We start from the raw sequence: 22,249 nt of genomic DNA, 5'->3' as shown, positions 1-22,249 counted from the left end.
CTGCAGAAGCAAGAGGGTAGGGTAGAGCTGGTGTCACCTGGAGGAGCAGCTCTGAAGAGCCCTGCTCTGCTCTGCTGCCTCTCGAGTGGCACAGTAGCTGCTGTTTGTTTCACTTCATCTTGCTCTGATACCTTAAAATAACTCCTTACTACATCTTATTTTTTGAAGGTTCCTATTTTTATTTAGATAAAAATAAAAAAATTAGTCATTCAGATTATTTTTCAGTGTGACAGTATCACAGGTCTTTGATTACACTGCTTCATCTCCTTCCCAGGCTGTTTCTTATTGCTTCTCCCAGCCCCCGGAGCTCCGGCAGTGCCGATCGGTGGCTCCTCGGTGTCTCTCCACTCCCCCACAACTCCAGTGCACAGAAATGTAGAGACATTTTATTTCACTTTTTATGTACATCTATTTACAGAGCTAATTAGTGTGTCTGTATCCGAACGTGAGGGATGTCCAGTGGATCTTGCTGTAGTCAGTTCAGAATCTGAGGATTTTTCAGTGCCTGTAGAGCTGGCTGGCAACAGGTGAAGGGTTTGCAGGGTCTGGAGGGATTTAAACTGCAAAGTCTAACTTCATAAATCCCTCTGTGGATGCAGTGCAAGAGAGAGAGCTAAAGCAAATAAACATCCACCACTTCTAAAAATCCCACAGGCAGCTCAGTGTGTGCACTTCAGAGTGTCCAGGGACAGAAAGGAGTGTGCTGGGGGGGTTCCCCATTATTGCTGACAAGTTTGGGGTTTGAGTTGAAGTACTTCTTGCCAGTTTACTTGGAGGAGGGAGAATAATTCAGAGGTGGCAGATAGAGTCAAATATTCTTCCTGCAGAATAACTCTGGGTAAGAGCAGCAGCAGGTCGAATTTATTTAAAGTCTTGCATTATTGCAGAAAATCTTGGCAGCTGAGAACTGGTGGGGGAGGCTGGGTGAAGTTGTACTTACACAGAGTACAAGCAGACTTGTCAGGAGTTTCTTCAGTTTATTGGGTGGATGAAACAACCACAGAGATCCTGTGGGAAGAGTTAGAGGTACAGAATTTTCTTCTGTCATGGATTCCTCACTTTCCTATTGACAAAGCAATCACAGCAGGACTAATTGGGGACTTCAGCCCACCACCAGGTAAACAGAAATCATGATTTTTTGTACATAATCATCTGTTCCTCTTTCCTTCTCTCTCTCTCTCTCTCTAGCTCCTGCATAGACACATGCACAAACACATTCTTGTAGATGTGGCAGAATTTGCTCTTGGTATGGGTTACAATCTGGCACAGGTCATCTACAAGGGCTTGATGTGTCATATGGTGACATGGGGGTGTTCCTGTGGATGTGAAATGTGTTAGCCCTAGCTCTTCTCTTAGGTGGTAAGAAATAGTTCAGATAGAAGATAAAAGCTTGTCACAGAATCACAGGATGGTTTGAGTTGATAGGGACCTCAGAGCTCACCCAGTGCCACCCCTGCCATGGTCAGGGACACCTCCCAGCAGCCCAAGGTGCTCCAAGCCCCATCCAACCTGGGCTGAGACTCTGACAGGGATGGGGCAGCCACATCTACTTTGGTGCAAGAACCAGGGTTCAAGGTTATCTGGCTCTTGTAACATGGACAGAGGGGTTGTGTTGCTGTAATGACCTCTTCTGGGCATGGCAGTTCTGAATCTGCATCAAACAAGACACTCAGTACTTGGAAGAGTGGATTTCATTGGAGAGAGGAGGGTTTTAGCCATAGTGAGGCACATAAACATAACCATCTCTGCTGTTGAGAGGTGGGCAGTGTGTTGAAAATGTGACATACTGGGATGACTGTAAAGCAGGAGCTGCCTCCTTGAAAGCAGTTCCCATAGTTTTGTTGAAGTTTGTCCATATCTATGTACTTTCTTTTACAAATACCCTGTTTTTTCATGGACAGTGTATAAGTGTCCAAAATCATAGCACAACGTGAACTGCCAGGGAAGCCCAAGGAATTCAGGCTTGTGTCTTGCATTAGTTCCCTTGGATGGTGTCTGTCCTACATCTTCTGGAGTGCTTTGATACCTGCATGGACTGACTTTTATGATCACCTTCCTGTGGTCTGGAAAATGAAGGAATATTTCTATCTGTCTTGCTAAGAGCAAGATACTATTGTGGTGTTAATGGCAGAATTACAGAAGTACCCACCCAAAACGGGATTGTGGTTCCAGCAAATGGAACCCTGGCTGCTGGTGGCCAGGATGCAGAGAATATAACATGATAGAACCATAGAATTGTTTGGGTTGGAAAAGACCTCTGAGATCATCAGTCCAACCATTAACTCAACTCTACTGAGTCCAGCACTTAGCCATATCCCTCAGCACCAGATCTAGATGTTTTAAACACCTCTAAGAATGAGGATTCATCCCCTGACAGCCTGAGTCAGTGTTTAATCACCCTTTCAGTGAAGAAGTTTCTCCTGATCTCCAACCTAAAGCTCCCCTGGCACAACCTGAGTTGTCTCTTGTCCCATCCCTTGTTCCTGGGGAGCAGAGCCTGACCCCCCCTGTCTCCAACCTCCTCTCAGGCAGTTGCAGAGAGCCAGAAGGTCTCCCCTCAGCCTCTGCTCCAGGATCAGCAGCTTCTGGTCAAACTCTTGCTCCAGAGGTGTCTCCTGTCCCGCTGTGGGTCACTCACAGCCCATGGCTATAGACATGAGACTGAGTTGCCAGCCCAGCTGTGTCCAGCACCCTGGCAGACCACCCCTTCTCTGCATCACAGACAGGAGGCAGCTGGCTGGGTTGAGCTGGGATGCTGTGCTGTGGGCACCCTGCTCCCTGGCAGCGTGTTGCTGTGGAGCGTGGTGGGGAATGGGGCTTTGTTCCCTGCTTCTGGGTTGGTCTCATTGCTGGGCAGACCCCCTCCATCTTTGGGCAGTCCCCATCCACTGCTGAGCAGACTGCCCTCATTGCAGACCCTCTCCATCTCTAGGTAGACCCCCTTGATGCAGACCACCTCTATCTCTGGGCATAGCCCTCTATCTCCGGGGAGCCCCCTCGATGCAGACCCCTTGCCTCTCCGGGCAGCCCTCTCGCTGGCTGCCCCCCCACCATTGCTCCCTCTCCACCCCTCTCGGTGTTGAAGCTCCTTCTCTGCACTGCCAAGAAGGACCTAGGTCCTTGATTAATTCCACTCTGATGTCAGACATGCGGCTCTGCTGGGAGGGATTTGCAGGGCTGCATTTCAGCTCCCGTTTGCTGAGAGAATCCCTCTCCCATCTCCCCTCCCCACGCACCCCCTCCCCTCCGGGTGCTGGTGGGGTGGGCTGTGCAGGGGTCTCCGTGGTCGGGGTCCGGGCGGACCTGAGCCTCTGTTTCTCCCTTTCCACCGCTGGATTTTCCCCGTTCTTCTCTCGGCAGAGGGCAGGGAGAGCAGCAGCTGCTTTGTGAGAGGAGGACAATGCCATGCAGCCCCCCTGGGCTAATGACAGACTGTTCCTTAGCAACGCGGGGGGGGATTTTAAGAGAAGATCCAAGCGCCGGGATGAGGATATAAACTCTGCTGTTCTCCCTCCCAGGGAACTTACCAAAGAGGCACCTCTCTGCTTTTGTCAAGCATCTTAATTTTTCATTTTAATTTTTTTCATACAAGAGGCACCCGGAAAGCCTGGGCGAGCTGGTTCCCTGATGGCTGCCTGGCTGCCTCCCCCAGCACCTCCTCTGCTCCGCCACTCCGCTCGCCAGTTATACGCTAAGGGCATCATTTAAAGGGAAGCCCCGAGCGGGATCAGTAAGCTCCCTGCATGCGTATGCAGGTGACTGAGAAGGGGACCGGTGGGCAGAAGGGTGATCGAGGCAGCCAGGGCTTTCCTCCACCCACACGTTGAGGGAAAGTAGCTTTCGTCTTTTTTTTTTGTTCTGACTCTTGGGCAAGGGAGGGAGGGAAGCAGATTGTGCCCAACTCCTTGCTGAGATGAAACGGTCGATGAGAAGAGGTCTCCTTGTCGCAGGCACAAAGGCCACCTCCGCCTGGCAGCATGGTGCTGAAATCTAACCCTAGCATCATTCTCTTGTGCTCTTTCCTGCCCAGTGACTACATCATTGAGGAGAAGACGGCCGTGCTGCAGAAGAGGGAGCATGAGGGATTCGGGTTTGTGTTGCGAGGGGCCAAAGGTAAGGGCTGCTTCTTTCGCTCGGTCCTGGGGCTGGGGGGGATGCTCCTGCTCCTCACCATAGCTGCTGCTCAGGACCCCCTCTCCCTGGTGCTGCCCAGCAGCCCGTGAGCCCCTGGGCTTTGGGGTCTCCTCGGGGACTCTCTTGTCCTCCTCCAACACACCAGCAGCGCTGTCTCTGCTTCCGTGCAGCGTGCAGACAATGCTGCTCTGGCACTTGTGCATCTCTCGCAGGGTCTGGGGTCTTCCTCTGGTACCAGTGCTGGTATTCCTAGCTATGTGTTTGTAGTTTTCACTTCTGCCTTTTTCCTGGGTGTGCAAAGTGCATCTGCTCTGTTTCAGGTGCAGATCTCAGCCCCGTGGGACAGGCCTGTGTCCTCCATCATTTTTTTGTTGGGTTTTCTGTGGTGGTGGTGGTTGTGGTTTTTTTTTTTTGATGCTTGAAGTATTTCATTCTGCACTTTGGCTGTGAGGAGTTGGGTCCGGAGAGCCCTGGCTGTTCTGGGGTTCAGCCCCAGCATGGGGACAGACCAGGAGATGTCTGTCCTGCATCTGTCACTATAGCCCTGCTCCTGCCTGGGGCACGCGTCCCTGGAGCACCTGCACTCCTGCAGCCCCTTCCTTCCACCAGGCTGTTCCTGTGGCTGCTCTAGCCAGAAACTGATTTTTTGCTACAAAAAATCAGAAGCTTCTGGGGGGACTGGTCCTGAAGGTGTTTGTATTCACACGGGTAGCAGGCTGCAGCCCTGTGCTGGGAGGCAGCTCCAGCTTTCCAGCAGTTCCAGGCTGGCAGAGGGGAGGGGGTGTCACAGCTGCAGCTGCTGGCAGCAGAGGCACAGCTGAGCATGTGGCCATCCCTTCCCTGCATGGAGGGTGTGGGATGCAGGAGGGAAAGCTTAAAACAGGGGCTGCCAGCTCCTTCAGTAGTGCTGCTCCTTTCCTGGACCTCAGTGTGGCTGAAGAGCTGTGTGATCTGGGCATTAATCTTGGGTGTGATTTTCTGTGGGGATTCCTGAATTGTCTTTGTTCTGCTCATGCCGTGGAAGGGCTCCGGGTTCCAGGGGGTGTGTTTGAGCTCCTGTCAGAACATGGTTGCTGTCGTGTCCTCCCCTCTCTCTCTCCTTCCCTACCTATGTGATATACGTGTCTGTCCGTGTGGTGCTCTGTGTAATGTCAAGTGAAACTTCAGGGCTCAAAATGGCATCCATTTTTTTTTTGCCAGATCAGCTATTGTGTTAGGAAAAATGGGATCAATTTTTTCCTGTTCCCTTTTTCCCTTTTTTCTTCTTACTAGCCCACCTAGCATTTGTAGGCTTTGTATTTTCCTTTGTCTGCTGAGGCTGAAGGAGTGGACTGGGAGCAGATGAAGCAGTGGGCGTGAGGCTGTGTGGGACTTTGGTCTGGTTTAGGGATTCCTATCCTGGTGTTGCTGCAGGGGCCCCTGCAGCACCTCCTCTTGACTGAGAGGTGACTGTGGTGGCTCTGAGTCAGCCCCCCATTTCCCAGCTGCTCAGCCTGCTGCTTTCTGGGACTCTCTATCTTGGCCCTGTCGGTGTCACCACCACTCAGGCTTCATCTGAAGACTCTCTGGGAAACACTTCAGGCCTGGTGGGGTGAACCAGAGCAGAGATTGGAGAACGGGAGGGACCAGAGCATCGGCAAAGTCTCTGCAGAGGGAGGGAGCTGGTTATTGAGACTCAGCTGGATGATCCTCAAAGGAAGCTGCACTTCATGCTGCAGAGGATGGTGAAAATCTTACGTGGTTTCTACCAGGCTCACAGAGGGCTGATGCCTTCCCAATCCCAGATTTGCCCATCTACATGAGCTGCCCCATCAGCTGCACCCCCAGCACAGAACACTCTGCACCCAGTCCTGTCCAGCCCACCCTGTCCCCCACCTCTGTCCAGTGCTGGGCAGAGGTTATGTCCCAGTCAAACCAACTCAGCGTTTGGACAAAGGTGATTTTATCCTGGTCCCTGCAGAAGAGGAGCTGCATCTTTTGGCCATGGGACTCACCTGCAGGCATTGCCTCAGGGAATGGTGTGGAGCAGATGGGAGGGGGTGCAGCAGCCCCTTCACTCAACACTCATGGAAAGTGATGATCAGGTGGATTCGCATCTTTATTTCTTGTCCCAGGATGAGCATCCCTGCCTGTCACTTATGCAAATGATACACCTGTGCTCAAAATGTTGAAAGATAGTATTTCTTGGTCTGTAGTATCCTGAACTCAGTCAGTCTTCTGTGCCTCAACTAGACCAACCTCCCTCTTCCTGGCTAACCTGGCCACGGATCAGGCACCATCTCTTTAGTAATGTGATTCATAAAATATTCACACATCCCTCCCTGGGGCCATCCCTGCAGACAGAGGTTGTTACAGCTGATACACTGACTGCAGCTCACTGGGCTCAGCAGATCCCTGCTGCCAGCTCCCTGGGCAGGGAATGTTGTTCCTGGGTGGGTTACTGCTGGTTAGCACCTGGTTGTGGTGGGTCCTCTGGAGGTGGAGGTGGAGGGGCACATGCAGTCCCTGACTTGGGGATTTACTCTCTAACCAAGGAGCAGATAACATGATTGGCAAGGATACTGCAAAGAATACAAACGCTGTGTTGAGAAGAGAAAAGCAGATGACTCTGAAGTCCCTGCTTCAGGGTGCAGGGTTGCTTTTGTGTGCTGGGTTGGGAGGAAGCAATCAGCTGGGGCAAGTTATTCATGAAGTTACCTGCAATGATTGCTTCCCATGAACCGGGTACCTCCTGGAGTAGCTGGTCCTGAACACGGTTGGGGGGGGATGCTGTGCTGATCCCCTCTGGAGCTCTCTTGGCTCCAGCTTTTATCCAAAATGCTGTCAATCTTTATTTCCCACAGCCCTCCTGCTCTCCTCTGCCTGATGTGGCCTCTCTGTCCCTCAGTGCCCTTCCTGTGTTCAGTCTTGGTCCTTACATTTCAGTGTCTGTAAAACCAGCTGCTCACAGCTGGTGACCAAAGTGACCATCAGTGGGACCCAGTGATGGGAAGGGTCAGTCTGTACCCCAGCCCCAGAGTTGTTCTGGAGCCCTCCCCATGAAGAGTCATGAAATCACTTTGGTTGGGAAAGACCTTTAAGAGCAAGTCCAACTGTTCCCCCAGCAGTGTCAAGGCCACCACTGTCCCATGTTCCTCATCCCCACATCCCCACGGCTCTGAAACCCCCCCAGGGATGATGGGGACTCCAGCCCTGCCCTGGGCAGCCTGGGCCAGGCCCTGACAACCCTTTCCAGGGAGAAATTCTTCCCCAGCTCCAACCTAAACCTCCTGGTGCAATTGGAAGCCATTTCCTCTTGTCCCATCCCTTGTTCCTGGGGAGCAGAGCCCGACCCCCCCTGGCTCCAACCTCCTCTCAGGGGGTTGCAGAGAGCCACAAGGTCTCCCCTCAGCCTCCTCTGCTCCAGGATCAACACCCCCAGGGCCCTCAGCTGCTCCTCACAACTTCTCCAGACCTTCTCCTTGCTCTCCAGCCCCTTCCCCAGCTCCATTCCCTTCTCTGGACACTCTCCAGCCCCTCAATCTCCTTCTGCTCCTGAGGGGCCCAGAACTGACCCCAGGATTGGGGGTGCAGCCTCAGCAGTGCCCAGCACAGGGGATGATCCCTGCCCTGCTCCTGCTGCCCACCCCACTGCTGGTCCCAGCCAGGATGCTGGTGGCCACCTTGGCCACCTGGGCACACACTGGTCATTACTCAGCTGCTGTTGACCAACACTGCCGTGCACTCCCGTTGGTTCTGTGCCAATAGTGATTTCTGGCCATCAGGGCTCTGAGGGGAAAGCCCCAAGAGTTAAGGGCTTGAGTGGATCTCTGCCTGGATAACCTCTTCTTGCTTCATGAACTCCTACTTGTTTTTTGCTGTGTTTTAAAGTTTGATGTTCATTTTTAGATGTTTTGAGTTGGCATCCCTGTATGTAAAGGACATCCAGAGCAACTGGTACGGCAGTTAGCTCTTTGGGTGGATCCAGAGCTCAGGGCTTGCCTGGCTCTGTAGAAATCAGTGGCTTGCTTTAAGGGGAGTTTGAGTTTTATTTTCTGCCTAGCACTTGGAGTGAAGATGTGAGACTCGGAAGCTGAGCTTTGGTGCTAAGGAGTGCTGGTTCTGGGTCTCATTGACCTGATGGGGATCTCTGACAGCCACAGCTCCTGCCCTGCATGGCCCAGGGGGTATGAGGAGGGCTGTGGTGAAGGAACTGCGGTCACAGCTTGAGGACCTTGGTGTTGGTCTGGGACAGAGGGGAGGTTGCCCTAAAGCCCTGCTGCAAGTTTTGGGATGCAGAGCTGGTATCATGAAGTTTCGTGGAAATGGAAGAGCTCACTGATAGTTTCCACAACTTTGCTTCTTGTTCTCCAAGAATGGAGAGAGGAGTTGTCCTCCACAGCAGAGGAGTGCTGTGACACTGTGTGACCTCCAGAATGGACAGATATTGGGACTGGACATGTTTACACAGAGCCTGTCAAACCCGTGTCTGTCATCTTTGTTGCTGAAGGTGGTGTCTTCCTTCTGGAGATCTCATGGAAAACTAGAAACAAGATGCAGAAGCTAGGTATGGCAAATGCTGCTGGTGACACACCTTTTATGTGTGATCACTTTACAAATTCAGGAGCTGGTCTTGCATAGCTGCCATGGTACCCCAAACATGGGTGCTCCGTGGGAGCCTGTCCTCTGCTGACCCCCAGCTGCCAGCAGGACTCTGCTGCTCCCATGTTCTGTCTGGGGGTCAGGACAGTCAGTGGTGGTGGCCTCCTGCTCTGGCCATCACTGGAGGCAATGCCTTTGGGATTTTAGGTGAGAAGCACCAAGGCAGCTGTGGTATTATTATGTTTTTCACTCTGTAAATTTGTTTCCGGGGAGTTAATTGGGATCTTAAAAATTTGCTCTGCTTGAAATAACTTGTAATATTTTTCAGTGCTAAGCTTGGATTCTAAGAGAGTTAACTTGTCCAAGAGAAGCGATGTTTGCAGTGAATGGAGTGAAGTAGTTCAGCTTGGAGGGACCTACAGTGATCATCTAGTTCTGCTGCCTTGCCACCTCCAGGCCCAACGTCAGAGCGTGTTACCAAGGGCTGTGTCCAAATGCCTCTTTAAGAGAGCTCCTGGAACAGGCTGGGAGCCTTCCTCTCTAGGAAGCCTGTTCCAGGGCTTCACCACCCTTTCCATAGAGAAATGCTTTCTAGTGTCCAGTATAAGCTTCCTGTGGTGCAGCTTTGAACCATTCCTGGGCATCCTGTCCCTGGATCCCAGGGAGAAGAGCTCAGCACCTCCCTCTCCATGTCCCCTCCCCAGGAGGCTGCACAAAGCCATGGGGCTGCTCCTCAGCCTCCTTCTCTCCAAACAAGACCAACCCAGAGTCCTCAGCCACTCACAGGACATGCCTTCCAGCCCTTCACCAGCTTGGTTGCCTCTGGAGACATTTGAGGATTTTCTGAAATGATGGGGCTCAGCTCTGCACCCAGTGCTCCAGTTGGGGCTGCACCAGTGCCAGCTCTGCAGTAGGACAATCCCCAATTCTAACCAGCCATTTCTCCTCTGTTGGGAGCCCCCAGGATGTGGTTTGCCCTCTGGGCTGTCAGGAAACCTCCTGCTTGATGTGCCATCAACTGTGATGCTGCAAGAGGCAAAGTCAGGGATGGGTTTTACTCTGTTGAATCCTGGAGAGCAATTCCTTGAGGAGATGGGCAGCCCAGGGGAAGAGACAGCTCAGAGGGGCAGGGGAAGAGAGAGTTCCCAAGGATGGACACACTTCTGGCCATGGTTGATGCCACTGAAGTAGTTTCATGGTGTGGGTCTCCTTTGGGTGCTCCGCCCAGTATCAGTGTGGTGGAGGCAGAGCTCTCATGGACCCTCCCTGGCTTCTGGGGGCTGTTGGTGCCCCTCTGCCAAAGGGCAGGATTGGGGTGCTGCAGGGCCCTCACCCTCAGCAGACTTATGGTGCTGAGAGGCTTGTCAAAGCCACGCCAGGGCTTCCTGGTGGTCTGGCTCCTCAGGGCTTCTCCCACCTGCCTTTGCAGCTGAGATTGGTGTCCCTGGTGTGGGACAGCCCCACAGCAGAGTGGTACAACCCAGAAATGGCTGTGGGGATCAAGTTGCACAAGCGAAACTGTGGTGTTAACTTAGTAGCTCCTCCAGAGGTGTGAGTTGTACTTCCTGAGATTCAAAGCCATGAGCTTCTGCAGTGAACAGCAGACCTCATTGTTAGGGAATTTAAACTCTTTATCAGCAAGAATTCCTGTAATTCAATTCCAAGCCTTTTGATTTAGTTTTGCCTTTGCTAGCTAGCTAAGAGGACCTCCTTAAATTTTATGTCCTTCCTGGGTAGACTCTTACAGATGAATTGTCACCAAATTGCATACTTCTGACCTAAAGCTTTCCCTGGGGCTCTGCTCTGAAGTGGTATTTTGGAGGGGGGGGTCCTGAGCTGGTCTTTGTGGTGGCTGCTCTGCTGTGTTCAGCCTTTGCTCAGACCTCTTGTGAGGGATTCTCAGGTAGTCTGAAGAGTGTTGGTGTCCTCCTCCTCCATCAGCAGGCTACAGCCAGCTCTGACCACTGTGGTAACCCACAGTTCTGGTTAATGTGCCTTGGTTTGACAGTGATGGGGCAGTAGGCAGATGGCTGGGCTGGTGACCAGGCCAAGGCTAAGGTAATGAAACAGAGGGAGAGGCCGTCTGGATGTGACGTGAGAGGTTGGAGATGACAGTGGTGAGGGGGTCGATGCGCGTTGGAGGAACGACAGCATTTCAGCCATGGGCAAGGAGAGTGATGGTGCAGGTGGCCAGACCTCAGGTACCTGACAGGGAACACCAGCGACCCTCGGGGTAACCTCTTGGTGATTCCAGCTGGGGCCAAGATCACCTGTGGGATGGTAGTGGAGATACCAGGCTTGAGATGTAGTGGAAGTGGGGTGAGTGGGGTAAGAGCAGCTGGAGGCAGGTTGCTCATTTGGGGGCAAACTGGAGCAGCAAAAAGGAGCATCAGGAACTGGGGAGAAGCTCATGAATGTGGTGAATGGTGTGGCTGGGGCTGGCAGCAGGGTTCTTGCTGGAGAGCTCTGTGCTTGATCCCCATGGCCCAGATCAGCACAGTGAACAAATTGGTCCTGCTCACTGCTGTGTGTCCAGCCCACTCCTTGGTCTCTGTCTGTCAGCAGAACAGCCCTACAGATGGACCCAGCACCTTGGTCTTAGAGGTCTTTTCCAGCTGGGTTGGTGCCTGCTCCAGGCATCTCAGCATCACTGTCTGTCCACCTCCTCTGAGGGGCCACACAATTTAAGCAGGTGACCAAACCAGCTGGGAGGTTGGGTTTCCCAGGTCCGTTTTATCTGCCTTCGCCATCAATCTGTATTTTTGATCACCATAAGAAAAGCACGTGCTTGAACTGTCCATCAGAAGCCTCTGCTCTGAGCTATGATGGGAAACAAAATGTGGAACCGCGGAGCAGCAGCGAGGGTGAGCCTGGTGGGATGGTGGATCTGGAGCTGCCCTGATAAGGTGCTTGACTCACCTCAGGCTCCTTCTCCAGGCTAGGAAACCAATTAAATTGTCATCTATCCAACTCTTTCCACTGCAAGGATTAGGACTTCCACTTAACCTTTTCATGACTTGGCTGTGCTGCCTGTCTGCTGAAAGGGCAGTATCGGCAGGTCGTGCTGATGCTCCTTTTATGAGGTTGAGTGATGATCTTCTATGGAGACCGTGTTTCTCGTTATCATTGTATAAATAATTTACCTGACACTCCAGGCTGTCCCCTTTTATCCTGTGCAGAGGTTCAGGCAGCACACAAGGTCTTTCTCACCTTAACCCTCATGTCCTACTGGGCCTGGACTAGCATAAGTTAATGACACCTGGTTCTGCAGCAAGGTCATGTTTGTGGTTCCTTTAACTTCATACTACTGGAAGAATTTGCTGGTCAGCACTGATCTAAAAAGGTGGATTTAACACCAGGGAAGTCCTGAAGGATTTGGAGAAATCAAATGTTACATTGACATTTCTAAACATAGGCAGGATGACTTGTCAACTGTTTGGCATTTGAGCCAGCTTCCATCAAAGGAAGGAGTCATGGAAAACTGCTGATCAAAACATCTAAGATCACTCAGCACATTAACATCTTGTCAGGCAAACTTTGTCTTGTTCTGGTCCTGTCGATAGCTATCTGATCTTGCAGAAAAAATGTGGCATTAAAATTGTAAATTAAAATCATAAAGAAGTAGTATATTAAATGATGGGAATATTTTTATTCAGATAAAATCAGTGTCTATACAATTTATGCAAATGAAAGAGAATGTAGGTCACATCTACTGGAGTGACCTGACATCAAAAGAAATGTATTCACAAGATCATCTGCTGACTCTGTTAAATCCACTGCTTCATTAGGGGCTTGACACAGCTTTTGGAGGAATGTTGTATTGGTAATAGACTTGGAGGGATGGATAACTTCTCTAGGCATTACCTGATGGCTGGGAAAATGAACTGGGCTTTGGGCAGACATCAGCTGAGGTGAGAGGTGGACCCACAGGGACCTTTGTTGAAATCTCTGTCCCTCATCATCCATGATATCAGACTAGATAACCATGGGGGTTTCTGACTTGATCTTTGCCTGTCTCTGAGGTGAATGGTTTGTTCAAGTGTCTTTGGAGACTGAAGAAGACATTTGGTGTCTGATTTCTTAGAACATTAACCTGGATCTTGCAGTGCATCCTGCTCAGAGCTGTCCCTACAATAGCACAGGGTGTCCTTTTTTTACTTGCTGTTCTGAATGAAGATGGGACAATGAATCCTGCATGGACTGAAGCTTCATGTGAGAAAGAGACACCTCCATCAGTCTGCTGAAAGGTGCTGAGGGCAGCCTGCAGTTCACCTGGAGAGGTGGACAAGATGAACAAGGAGGTGTACTATCCATTGGCAGCCTGGCCAGGGCTTGGGGAGAACCTCTTGGTTTGGAATTCCCAGGCTCTGCGTGTGCTTGAGCCAGCAGTTTCATGATGCTGGGGCCTCACTGGTGTCTTACCAACCAGCTTTAGCTTCTCTCCTGCACTTGTGAAAATTATGGTGTTTGAGGGCAGGACAGTGTGAGCCTTGGCAGCTGAGCTCTGTCAGGGTTGGGAGGGACCTCTGGGGATCACCCAGCCCACCTCCTCCCAGGGCAGAGTCCCCCTGAGCAGGGGGCACAGGATGGGGTCCTGGGGGGTTGGGAATGTCTCCAGAGATGGAGACTCCAACCCCCTCTGGGCAGCCTGGGCCAGGGCTCTGCAACCCTCAAAGTCCCCCCCATGTTTAGATGGAACTTCCCATGATCAAGTTTGTGCTCATGACCTTTTGGCCTGACCCTGGGCACTACTGACAGGTCTGTCAGAGCCTGGATGAGGTTTTCAGCCACTTACTTCTGATGTGTGATGATGTGATGTGATATGTGATACGTGATGTGATGTGATTGATGTGATGTGATGATTGATGTGATGTGATTTGATGTGATGTGATGTGATATCTCTGCCCCATGACAGTCAGGCCATATGCAACATGGTCTCCCATTTCAGCAGGCATGGAAAGCAGATGAGCTGGCAGAAGTGATTTCAGCATTGAACCTTCACCACCACCCCACCTTGCTGAGGGACTCCTGTATGGAGTAGCCTGCCTTCAGCTTCATCTTTGAGGCTGCTGCCCACTGAGAACAGCCTCAAAACCTGTGCAGCAGATCACTGAATGTGGCAACTTCCCCCTGTGACTGCTGCTGCATGGAGGTAGGGCTGGAGTGACCCTGTAGCTGCTCCTCCCTGGAGGCTGTGCAGACAAGTGGCTGGGTGTCAGCACTTTCCTTGGCAAGATCACTCCTCTTTCTTCATCTGTGGCACAGGCTCTTAGGAACTGTGGGTCTGGTAACACATCAAAGCTGGACATGAGACTGCATGTCCTTAGGAAAGTGATGTCTCCAGCTTCTGGATCTGCTTCGGGTATCCCCCCATCATGTCATGACAGAGAAGTTCTCCCTGTGCTGTGGTCTCATGCATCAATACAAATCCCCTCCCAGGATAGCAGGGACCCAGGCAGCAGGACTGCTCACACTACAGAGAGGGGCAAATAAAAACCTTCTTGGACAATCATGACCAGCCCCTGAAACAGCCACAGCTGGTACACTGTGCTGGGAACATCAATCCATTGGGCTGCCACTGGTTGTTTCAGGTAACCAGAGTCTGGCCAGATATAGGAAGAGTATCTGTGGCCTTCCTGCTTAATTTCTTTAATGAATCTGATATTTCTGATTGTCTGCAACAGTCTCCTCATGATAAACAGGCCAAGGAAACTCTTTCCTTTGTCCCAGCACAATAGGTAGCACCCAAGGTAGGACACATCACCCAAGGTAGCACACAGCACACCAAGTAGGACACATCACACAAGTTCCTCTCTGCTGTAAGTTGGGCATCCACCATGCAAACTTCCTCCATCCTGAGTGGGCAGTGATGTAAGGTGGGTTGAAGCTGAATAATGTGATTGCTGATTGGGTCTATCTGAGGAAGTTCTTTCCCTGGAAATGGTGTTCTTGGGGGCAGGAGCAGATTTTCCAGCTAGGAATGCAGTTAAAACCTCAGTGTTGAAGAATGGGATTCTATTGAGTAAAGCAGATGTCCATCAAGAAGTGGCCCTCTGCTCATGAGCTGTCTCCAGTGGGAGTGGTAGGAGAGAGGCACCACAGTGAGGTGCTGGGAGCTGGGGTTGTGTCTGCAATAGCATGGGTGGGTGGTGCTCTGCTGGCTCTGAAATAGGCCTAGAACTGATAACCTAGACGTAGACAGAGGAGTGAGTTCCTCCCCTCCTGGCATCGTTCAGAGATGTTCTTGTTTCATCTGTGGTACTGGGAGGTGGATGAGGCTTTAAAGGACCTTGTAGGAATGTCTGTAACTCTGGGAGTCACAGGTGCCCGGGAGGCTCTGGGGCCACCTTAGGGTATAAGCTGATGAGTATTGTGGACATGGAGCATTAGGTCTGGCTCCTGCTTTGCAGTCAAGCTGAGCCTGGCACACATCGTCTTTCTGAGACCATGTAGCGATTTTTCTGGGCGTTCTTGTCTACCTTCTGCTCACTGTTTGCCATACTGCCTCATTCTCTCTCCTTTGTGTTTTGCAGCTGAAACCCCAATCGAGGAGTTCACCCCAACCCCAGCCTTCCCAGCACTCCAGTACCTGGAATCTGTGGATGTGGAAGGAGTTGCCTGGAGAGCAGGGCTCCGCACCGGAGACTTTCTGATTGAGGTGAGCAGGGGCACGGTGGGGAGAACCAAGGGCTGCCAGCACCCTCCTCCTCACCAGGGCCAGGGGACAAAACCTTCTTTGCCATGAGGTGTTCTGAGAGCCAGGTTATAATTGTTACTGAAACACCTGCTGCCTGGATGTCTTGACTGTAGAGATGTTCCTCAGGTACAAGATTTCTGGGTATGCAGGGCCCTGCTCATGTCTCTACCCCTTGCCCCTTCCTGTTCTCATGGAGGTTGTGCTGGAGGCTGTCATCTGCTTCTGCTCAGCTCAGAGCCCACAGCTCTCAGGTTGTGTTTAAAAGAAGGGTGGTAGGTGCTGTATGGTGGTACAGGTTGGGACACAGGGCTGTCTCTGGCCAGTGAGGTGACACCACCAGGGCCCTCCTGGCATATTGGGTGCTTCATGGTGTTGTGAGTGCAGCAGAAGATGGTTTTAATGAGTGATTTCAAAGAAAGCGGTAGCAGTAAATTGTTGATGTTCATATGGACTCTCCTCACTCCAGGAGGAAAGTGCAGGGGACATCACTGTGGTACTTCCAGGTGTAAATTAGGGCCACAAAAATGTTCAGGAGTCTGGAACACCTCTTGTACAAAGCCAGGCTGAGGGAGCTGGGGGTGTGCAGCCTGGAGAAGAGGAGGCTCTGGGGAGACCTAATGGGGACCTTCCAGTATCTGAGGGGCTGCAGAAAGGCTGGAGAGGGACTGTGTGCAAGGGCCTGGAGTGAGAGGACAAGGAGGGAATGGCTTTGAATTAGAGAAGAGCAGATTTAGACTGGATGTGAGGAACAATTCTGTACCCTGAGGGCAATGGAACAATGGAAGAGGTTGCCCAGGAAAGTAGTTGGGGCCTCATCCCTGGAGATGTTCAAGGTGAGGCTTGAGGAGGCTCTGAGCACCCTGAGGGTGTCTGTGCTTACTGCAGGGGGTTGGACTGGGTGACCTCTGGAGGTCCCTTCCAACCCAAATTACTCTATTATTCTGTGAAACTGGATTCAGTCTCAGTGCCCAAGGGCTGTGGTGTGGATGGGCTGAGCTGGCATTTCCTGGAGCCAGAGACAAGGCTGCTGCATTGAGGCTGCTGAGAAATAATTGAAGTGTGAACCACTTGGCTGAGGTGCCCATTTCTGTGCCTTAAGTGTAAAGGGATCCCAGAGTTTGTTTCAGAGGGAGACGTTGGCAGTGCAGGTGCAGGAGTGGTTGGGAGGTGACTCCTGAAGGAAGCTCATGGGGAACAGACCCTCCCTGTACCATCAGAGGGGCTGGAGCACCACCTGGGGTTTTACTTTCTTGCATCTTCCCATGCAAGGATCATCAGGATCTACACCCAGACACACAGCGTGTGACAGCAGCATGGGTCCAACCTGGTGGGGAGTGCCACCCCTGCCATGGCCAAGGCCCATGGACCTCCCCCAGCCCAGGGTCCTCCAAGCTCCATTCAACCTGGGGCCTTCAACACCTCCAGGGATGGGGCAGCCACAACTTCTGGGGGCAGCCTGGGCCAGGGGCTCAGCACCCTCACATCAAGGAATTTCTCTCTCCCTGCCCAAGATCTCCTCTCCATCTCCCCTCTCCCAGCTGCAAACCCTTCCCCCTCGCAGGGTCCCATCCCTCCAGGCCCTTGTCCCAAGTCCCTCCCCAGCTTTCCTGGAGCCCCTTCAGGCACTGGAAGGTGCTCTAAGGTCTCCCCATTGCAGCCTTCTCTTCTCCAGCCTCAACACCCCCAGCTCTCTCAGCCTGGCTTCCCCATGGGGTGGAAGCAGGAGGTCAGTGCTGCAGTGGAGCAGCCTCCCCAGGGCTGAGACTCACAGTCCCTCTCCCCTCTCTCCTGGTTGAGATCTCCAGTTGCAGAATAACCACACAGAGCTGGTGCCCTGTGGTTGGTGGGTGATGGTTGTGTTGGAGCAGAGGGCTCAGCCCTCCCCCTGTGCCTGCAGGATCACAAAGCAAGCGGAGCAGTGAGCACGTGTGGTTTCCCAGGGAAGGGAGGCTGGAGGTGGATTTAGAATGAGCACAGCAGCTTTGCCGCAATGTAAAGCTGCATCCTGAGGGCAATGTTCAGGCAGGGAGATGTTGTGATATGAATGGAAGCCCTGACACCAGGTCTCTGGGATCCTCCTCATCAACTTGTCTAAGTGTGTGGATTAGAGATGTGTTGAATATAAATGGAAGGTGTGAGGGCACTTGAAGTTTGTGAGTTCATTTCTAGTTTTGTAACTTGTAGCCTGAGACCATCTCTTGCTAAAACCAATGTTTGGTCTTTTAGCTTTAATGGTTTCTTAGTACTGGAGACCAGTTCTAGATGTCCAGGGCTGGATCAGGTGCTTTCACATTGTAGTTCACAAACTCAAATGAAGAAGTGCAGGTGGGATGTCCTGAGAGGTGTCACAGGTGGAGAAATGGTGACAGTGACAGTCTCCTCATGAGAGGTAGCCTTGCCCAGCTAGTAGTGAGGGTTCTTAAAGCTACAAGCAAGCCCTGTCTTCTTCACACTAATTCAGTACTCAACCACCTGGAGCTGGGAGAGGGGTGGCTGGCCATGGATGCTGGAGGGGTCCAGTGGCTGCTCCAGCAGGTCCTTTCCTCAGAGAGGTTTCCCTTTGGGGAAGGAGATGCTTCCGTGGGGCATTGGCATGAGGAGCCATCCGATCAGGTCCTATGTGGGAGCCCAACTGAAGGTGGTGTTGAAGCACAGACCACCCAGAGAGGAAGGAGGACAGAGGAGAACTCAGCTTTTAGCAAGGAGGCTTTTTGGTTGATTGGTACCAACCTCCAAAAGTTGCAGTACAGGACCTGTCCTCTGCAGTGGTCAAACTGCCCTGTCTGAGGTCCATGGCCAAGACCACTGTGCCCCATGGCTCTTCCCAAGGCCCTTTTAGCCTTTCAGTTCTCAGCACCACCTTTGACACTGGTCAGGCTGTTGTGGTTCCTCCAGCTGTCCTTTCTCCTCTGATCCCTGAGGACTGGGGTGTTTGGTCCTGGATCCTGTCACCCCTGCAGATGTCCCTGCCCGCTCATCCTCTCCACAGGAGGTGACCCCTGCCCAACCCACAGCAGTATCTGCCTCACCCCAGGTTGTCTTCTGTCTCTGAGCTGTGGCAGAGGGAGCCTGGAGCTGTGCAGGGCAGTAACCTCGATCCTGCGATGCCACCTATCAGCACAGCTTCCAGCATCAGAAGCCTGGTTCAAGGTTTGCCTTCAAGCTTGCACTGGGGCCCTGCCCCAGCCGAGTCCCAGCTGCCAAGTCTTTGCAGTCATGATGGGCTGGGGTGCCTGGCCCTTGCTCTCCTTCCACAGAGAGGTACTGTTGCTTTTCTCATCACCTCCTGGGCTTGTATTGCTCTTTCTGCTCTCCTTTGTCTGCTTCAAACCCCCTCTCTCTAGAGGTCTGGACACTTAAACCTTCCTTTCATATGGAAGCCAACAGGTTCATTTTTTAATCCCAGCAAACCAAGTTTGTGATTGAACTCCATGATCTTACAGATCTTTTCCAACCTAAATGATTCTGTGATTCCCTGGAGTGGTCACTAGTGCTAAATCTACTTTTTGTGTTGACTCAGCCCCTGCTTGCTGCAATGTATTTTTGTGGGAATCTGATAGCATAGAATCACAGAGGGGGTTGGGTATGCAGGGACCTTAAATCCCACCCAGTGCCACCCCTGCCATGATCAGGGACACCTTCCACCAGTTCAGGGTGCTCCAAGCCCCATTCAACCTGCAGCCTTCAACACTGCCAGGGATGGGGCAGCCACAGCTTCTGGGGCAGCCTGGGCCAGGGGCTCAGGACCCTCATCCTAAAGAATTTCTCCCTCCCTGCCCAAGATCTCCTCTCCATCTCCCCTCTTGCAGCTGGAAACCCTTCCCCCTCGGAGGGTCCCGTCCCTCCCTGCCCTTGTCCCAAGTCCCTCCCCAGCTTTCCTGGAGCCCCTTCAGGCACTGGAAGGTGCTCTAAGGTCTCCCCATTGCAGCCTTCTCTTCTCCAGCCTCAACACTCCCAACTCTCAGCCCTTTGTTGTAGGAGAGGTATTCAGTTTTTATCCTCTGTCTAAATTTTAAGCTTGTGGAGGAACAGTCAGATGCCTGGATCTGATTGTCCTGCCCTGCTCAGTGCCAATGCCCTCAAAGATGAAGTTCTTTCTCAGAGCCTAATCCTGTGGGGCAGGGTTTGCAGGGATCACTGTGCACATCACACAGCCAGGCAGAGCTGCCCCACACACCCCTGTCCTCTGCTGCCTGTGTACATCCAGAGCCTGGGTGGGGGCTTCCCACATCACTGCTGGGCTCCAGCCCACCTGGAGGCCATGGCCAGAACACTGGTGGCCCTGTGGTCTGCCAGGGGATCCAGCCCAGTCTTCTGCATTTGTCTGGCACTTCAGCATTTGCTCATGATCTGACTTTTGGTCCCAGTGTTTTACTAATTTCAGAACCCTTTCCTTTACTTCAGAGCCCCATCTTTTTGTTTCCTTTTCTGACCCCCCCAGCTCACATAGCATGTCTGGTGGTTCGTGCTGCTGGGTCTGCTCATGGCTCCGTTCCTGTACTGAGCAAAACCCCAAGTCCTCCAGAATGTGCATCTGCCCAGGCTTCATGACAAGCAGAGGGGAAACTCCAGCAGTGACTGCTAAGTGACTGCTTAGTCTGTCATCTGCTGACCCTCGACCAAAGATTCCTGGTTTGCAGATACTTACCCTAAAACAGATACCTGAGCCAAGCAGGTTATTTTGTGCCTTCAGGTCTTCTCATCAAGGACCTTGGGTTCATCACAGATAAGGTCAGAAGGCCACCCATCCTTCCTAGTGACTGACCTTCCCTATCTGTCATGAGTGGGGTTCACATCCTCTGGGTATGTTGGTTGCCAGGAGTGTGAAGGGACAGGAAATGCCCATGGCAGAGGGATCGGAACCGCTCTGTCCACAACACCCCTCACCCTTGTCACAGCATTTCTGTCTCTAGAAATAGCTGGGAAAGGAACCTCAGTGTTGACTCAGCATCTCTTGGAGAACACATGATGGAAGTGTAGCTAAAAGTAGAGTGGTTGGAGGACAGTGGCTGCTTTCCTCTGGCTGGTTTGGCCAACCCCAGCTTGTCCATATTTGCCTCTCCACATCCAGATGCCAGCTCTCCATGGGCCTTCCTAATGTCCTAAATACTGCTGTGGTCCTACATCCCACAGGGCTGCAGTGACAGCACAGGCACAGGTGATAGCAGTGGTGGAGATCTGTGGTGGGATTCATCCCACCTCACTTCAGGACTTAGTGTACCTCAGTTATGGGAGGACAAGAGGAAATGGCCTCAAGTTTCACCAGGGGAGGTTCAGATTTGATATTAGCAACAATTTCTTTATAGGAGGAGTGGTCAAGCTTTGGAACAGGCTGCCCAGGGCAGTGGTGGTGTCACCATCTCTGGAGGGGTTTAAAAAAACTTGTAGTCACAGCATTTTGGAACATGGTTTAGTGGGCATGGTGGTGTTAACAGTTGGATTTGATGATCTTAGAGATCTTTTCCAGCCTTAACAATGCTACAAATAAGTGTGGAGATGGAATTCAGGGAGTTGTGAATTCATCTGACCTGGCCTGAGGTCTGCCTTAGGATGTGGCAGATCCAGTGGATTCACTGACCATCTGTTCCCTGACCAGAGAGGGATTCCAGGACAACTTTTTCCAGGGCAGGTGCCTGGACAGCACCTTCTGTTGGGTCAGTCACAGCACCACCATCTCTTGGCAGAAAGGACCTTTTCCTAGGGCACTGCGGGTGAGAAGCACCAAACACGGAGCAGCTCCTTGGAGCACTGGGGTTTGGTTCTCCATGCTCAGGGGTTTCTTTCAGAGGATCTGCCAGGCTGGGAGCATCATGGGCAGAGCTGCAGGTGCCGTGGCTGCTGCTCAGGGTCCCTTCCAGTGCTCGATAACCATTTCTGTAAAGTTCTACCTAACATCCAACCTAAACCTCCCCTGGCAATCCTTGAAGACATTTCCCCTCATCCCATCTCTGGTTCCTAGTGAGACCAACCCCTCTGGCTCCAACCTCCTCTCTCAGGGGGGTGCAGAGAGTGAGAAGGTCTCTCCTCAGTTTTCTTTTCGTCAGACTGAACAGGTCCCTCAGCTGCTCCTCATGAGGTTTGTCTCAGCTCCGTCTGGGAAGCCCTGTGTCTCACTTACACATGAGGGTTTTTTACATCCTAAATTGGAGGGATTTTCTCTTAGATCCCTGAGCATGTGTCTCAGTGCAATTTCCAAGTATCTTTTATTGGGAAAGTAAAGAGACTGTTGTCCCACTGCTCCTTGCCAGGGCTCTCTGGGGATCTTTTGAGGGGTTTTCCGTCAATGAATTACTCTGTTTTACAACGAATCTGCAAATTTGGGCTGATCTTCCTCCTGAGCCAGCTTTTCAGCCCACAGCTGTGTTCTCTCCTATGTAGTCATCGAAGTGCTGGTTGGAAGGGTTCTCAGATCCTGCTCTAGAAGGGTTGCAGTTGGTCAGCTGTGGCTCTGTCCAGCCAAGCCTTAGAAACCTCCTGCAGGAAACCATCTGCAGGATGGTGATCTTGCAGTCTTTCTGGTGGCTGTTCTGACCTTCCAAATCACCATGACAAATAGGCATCTAGCAAATAGGCAGTGGTCTTGTGATCACTTCTGCAGCTCCCTCAGCCCCCTCTGATGAATCCCACCAAGCCTGCGGACTTGGATCACAGAATCACATAATAGAGTGGGAAGGGGTCTTAAAGATCACCCAGTGCCACCCCCTACCACAGGCAGGGACACCTCCCACAGCCCAGGGGGCTCCAAGCCCCATCCAGCCTGGCCTGAGACACTGCCAGGGATGGGGCAGCCACAGCTTCTCTGGGCAGCCTGGGACAGGGGCTCAGCACCCTCACCCC

General features: G+C 52.1%; 1 protein-coding gene across 1 annotated transcript in view; it reads left to right on the top strand.

Moving 5' to 3' along the window:
- The window catches only part of SHANK3 (SH3 and multiple ankyrin repeat domains 3), a 289,287-nt gene that overhangs the window by 214,330 nt on the left and 52,708 nt on the right, over window positions 1–22,249 (top strand). Inside the window, exons 16-17 of the mRNA XM_030456676.1 lie at window positions 4,031–4,113; window positions 15,249–15,373. Of these exons, the coding sequence (XP_030312536.1) occupies window positions 4,031–4,113; window positions 15,249–15,373 (208 nt within the window). The remainder of the gene's footprint in view (window positions 1–4,030; window positions 4,114–15,248; window positions 15,374–22,249) is intronic.

This window comes from Calypte anna, chromosome 10 (assembly GCF_003957555.1).
Source record: "Calypte anna isolate BGI_N300 chromosome 10, bCalAnn1_v1.p, whole genome shotgun sequence".
In the NCBI taxonomy this organism is placed as follows: domain Eukaryota; kingdom Metazoa; phylum Chordata; class Aves; order Apodiformes; family Trochilidae; genus Calypte; species Calypte anna.
This window is presented reverse-complemented; position numbering and strand designations above follow the sequence as displayed.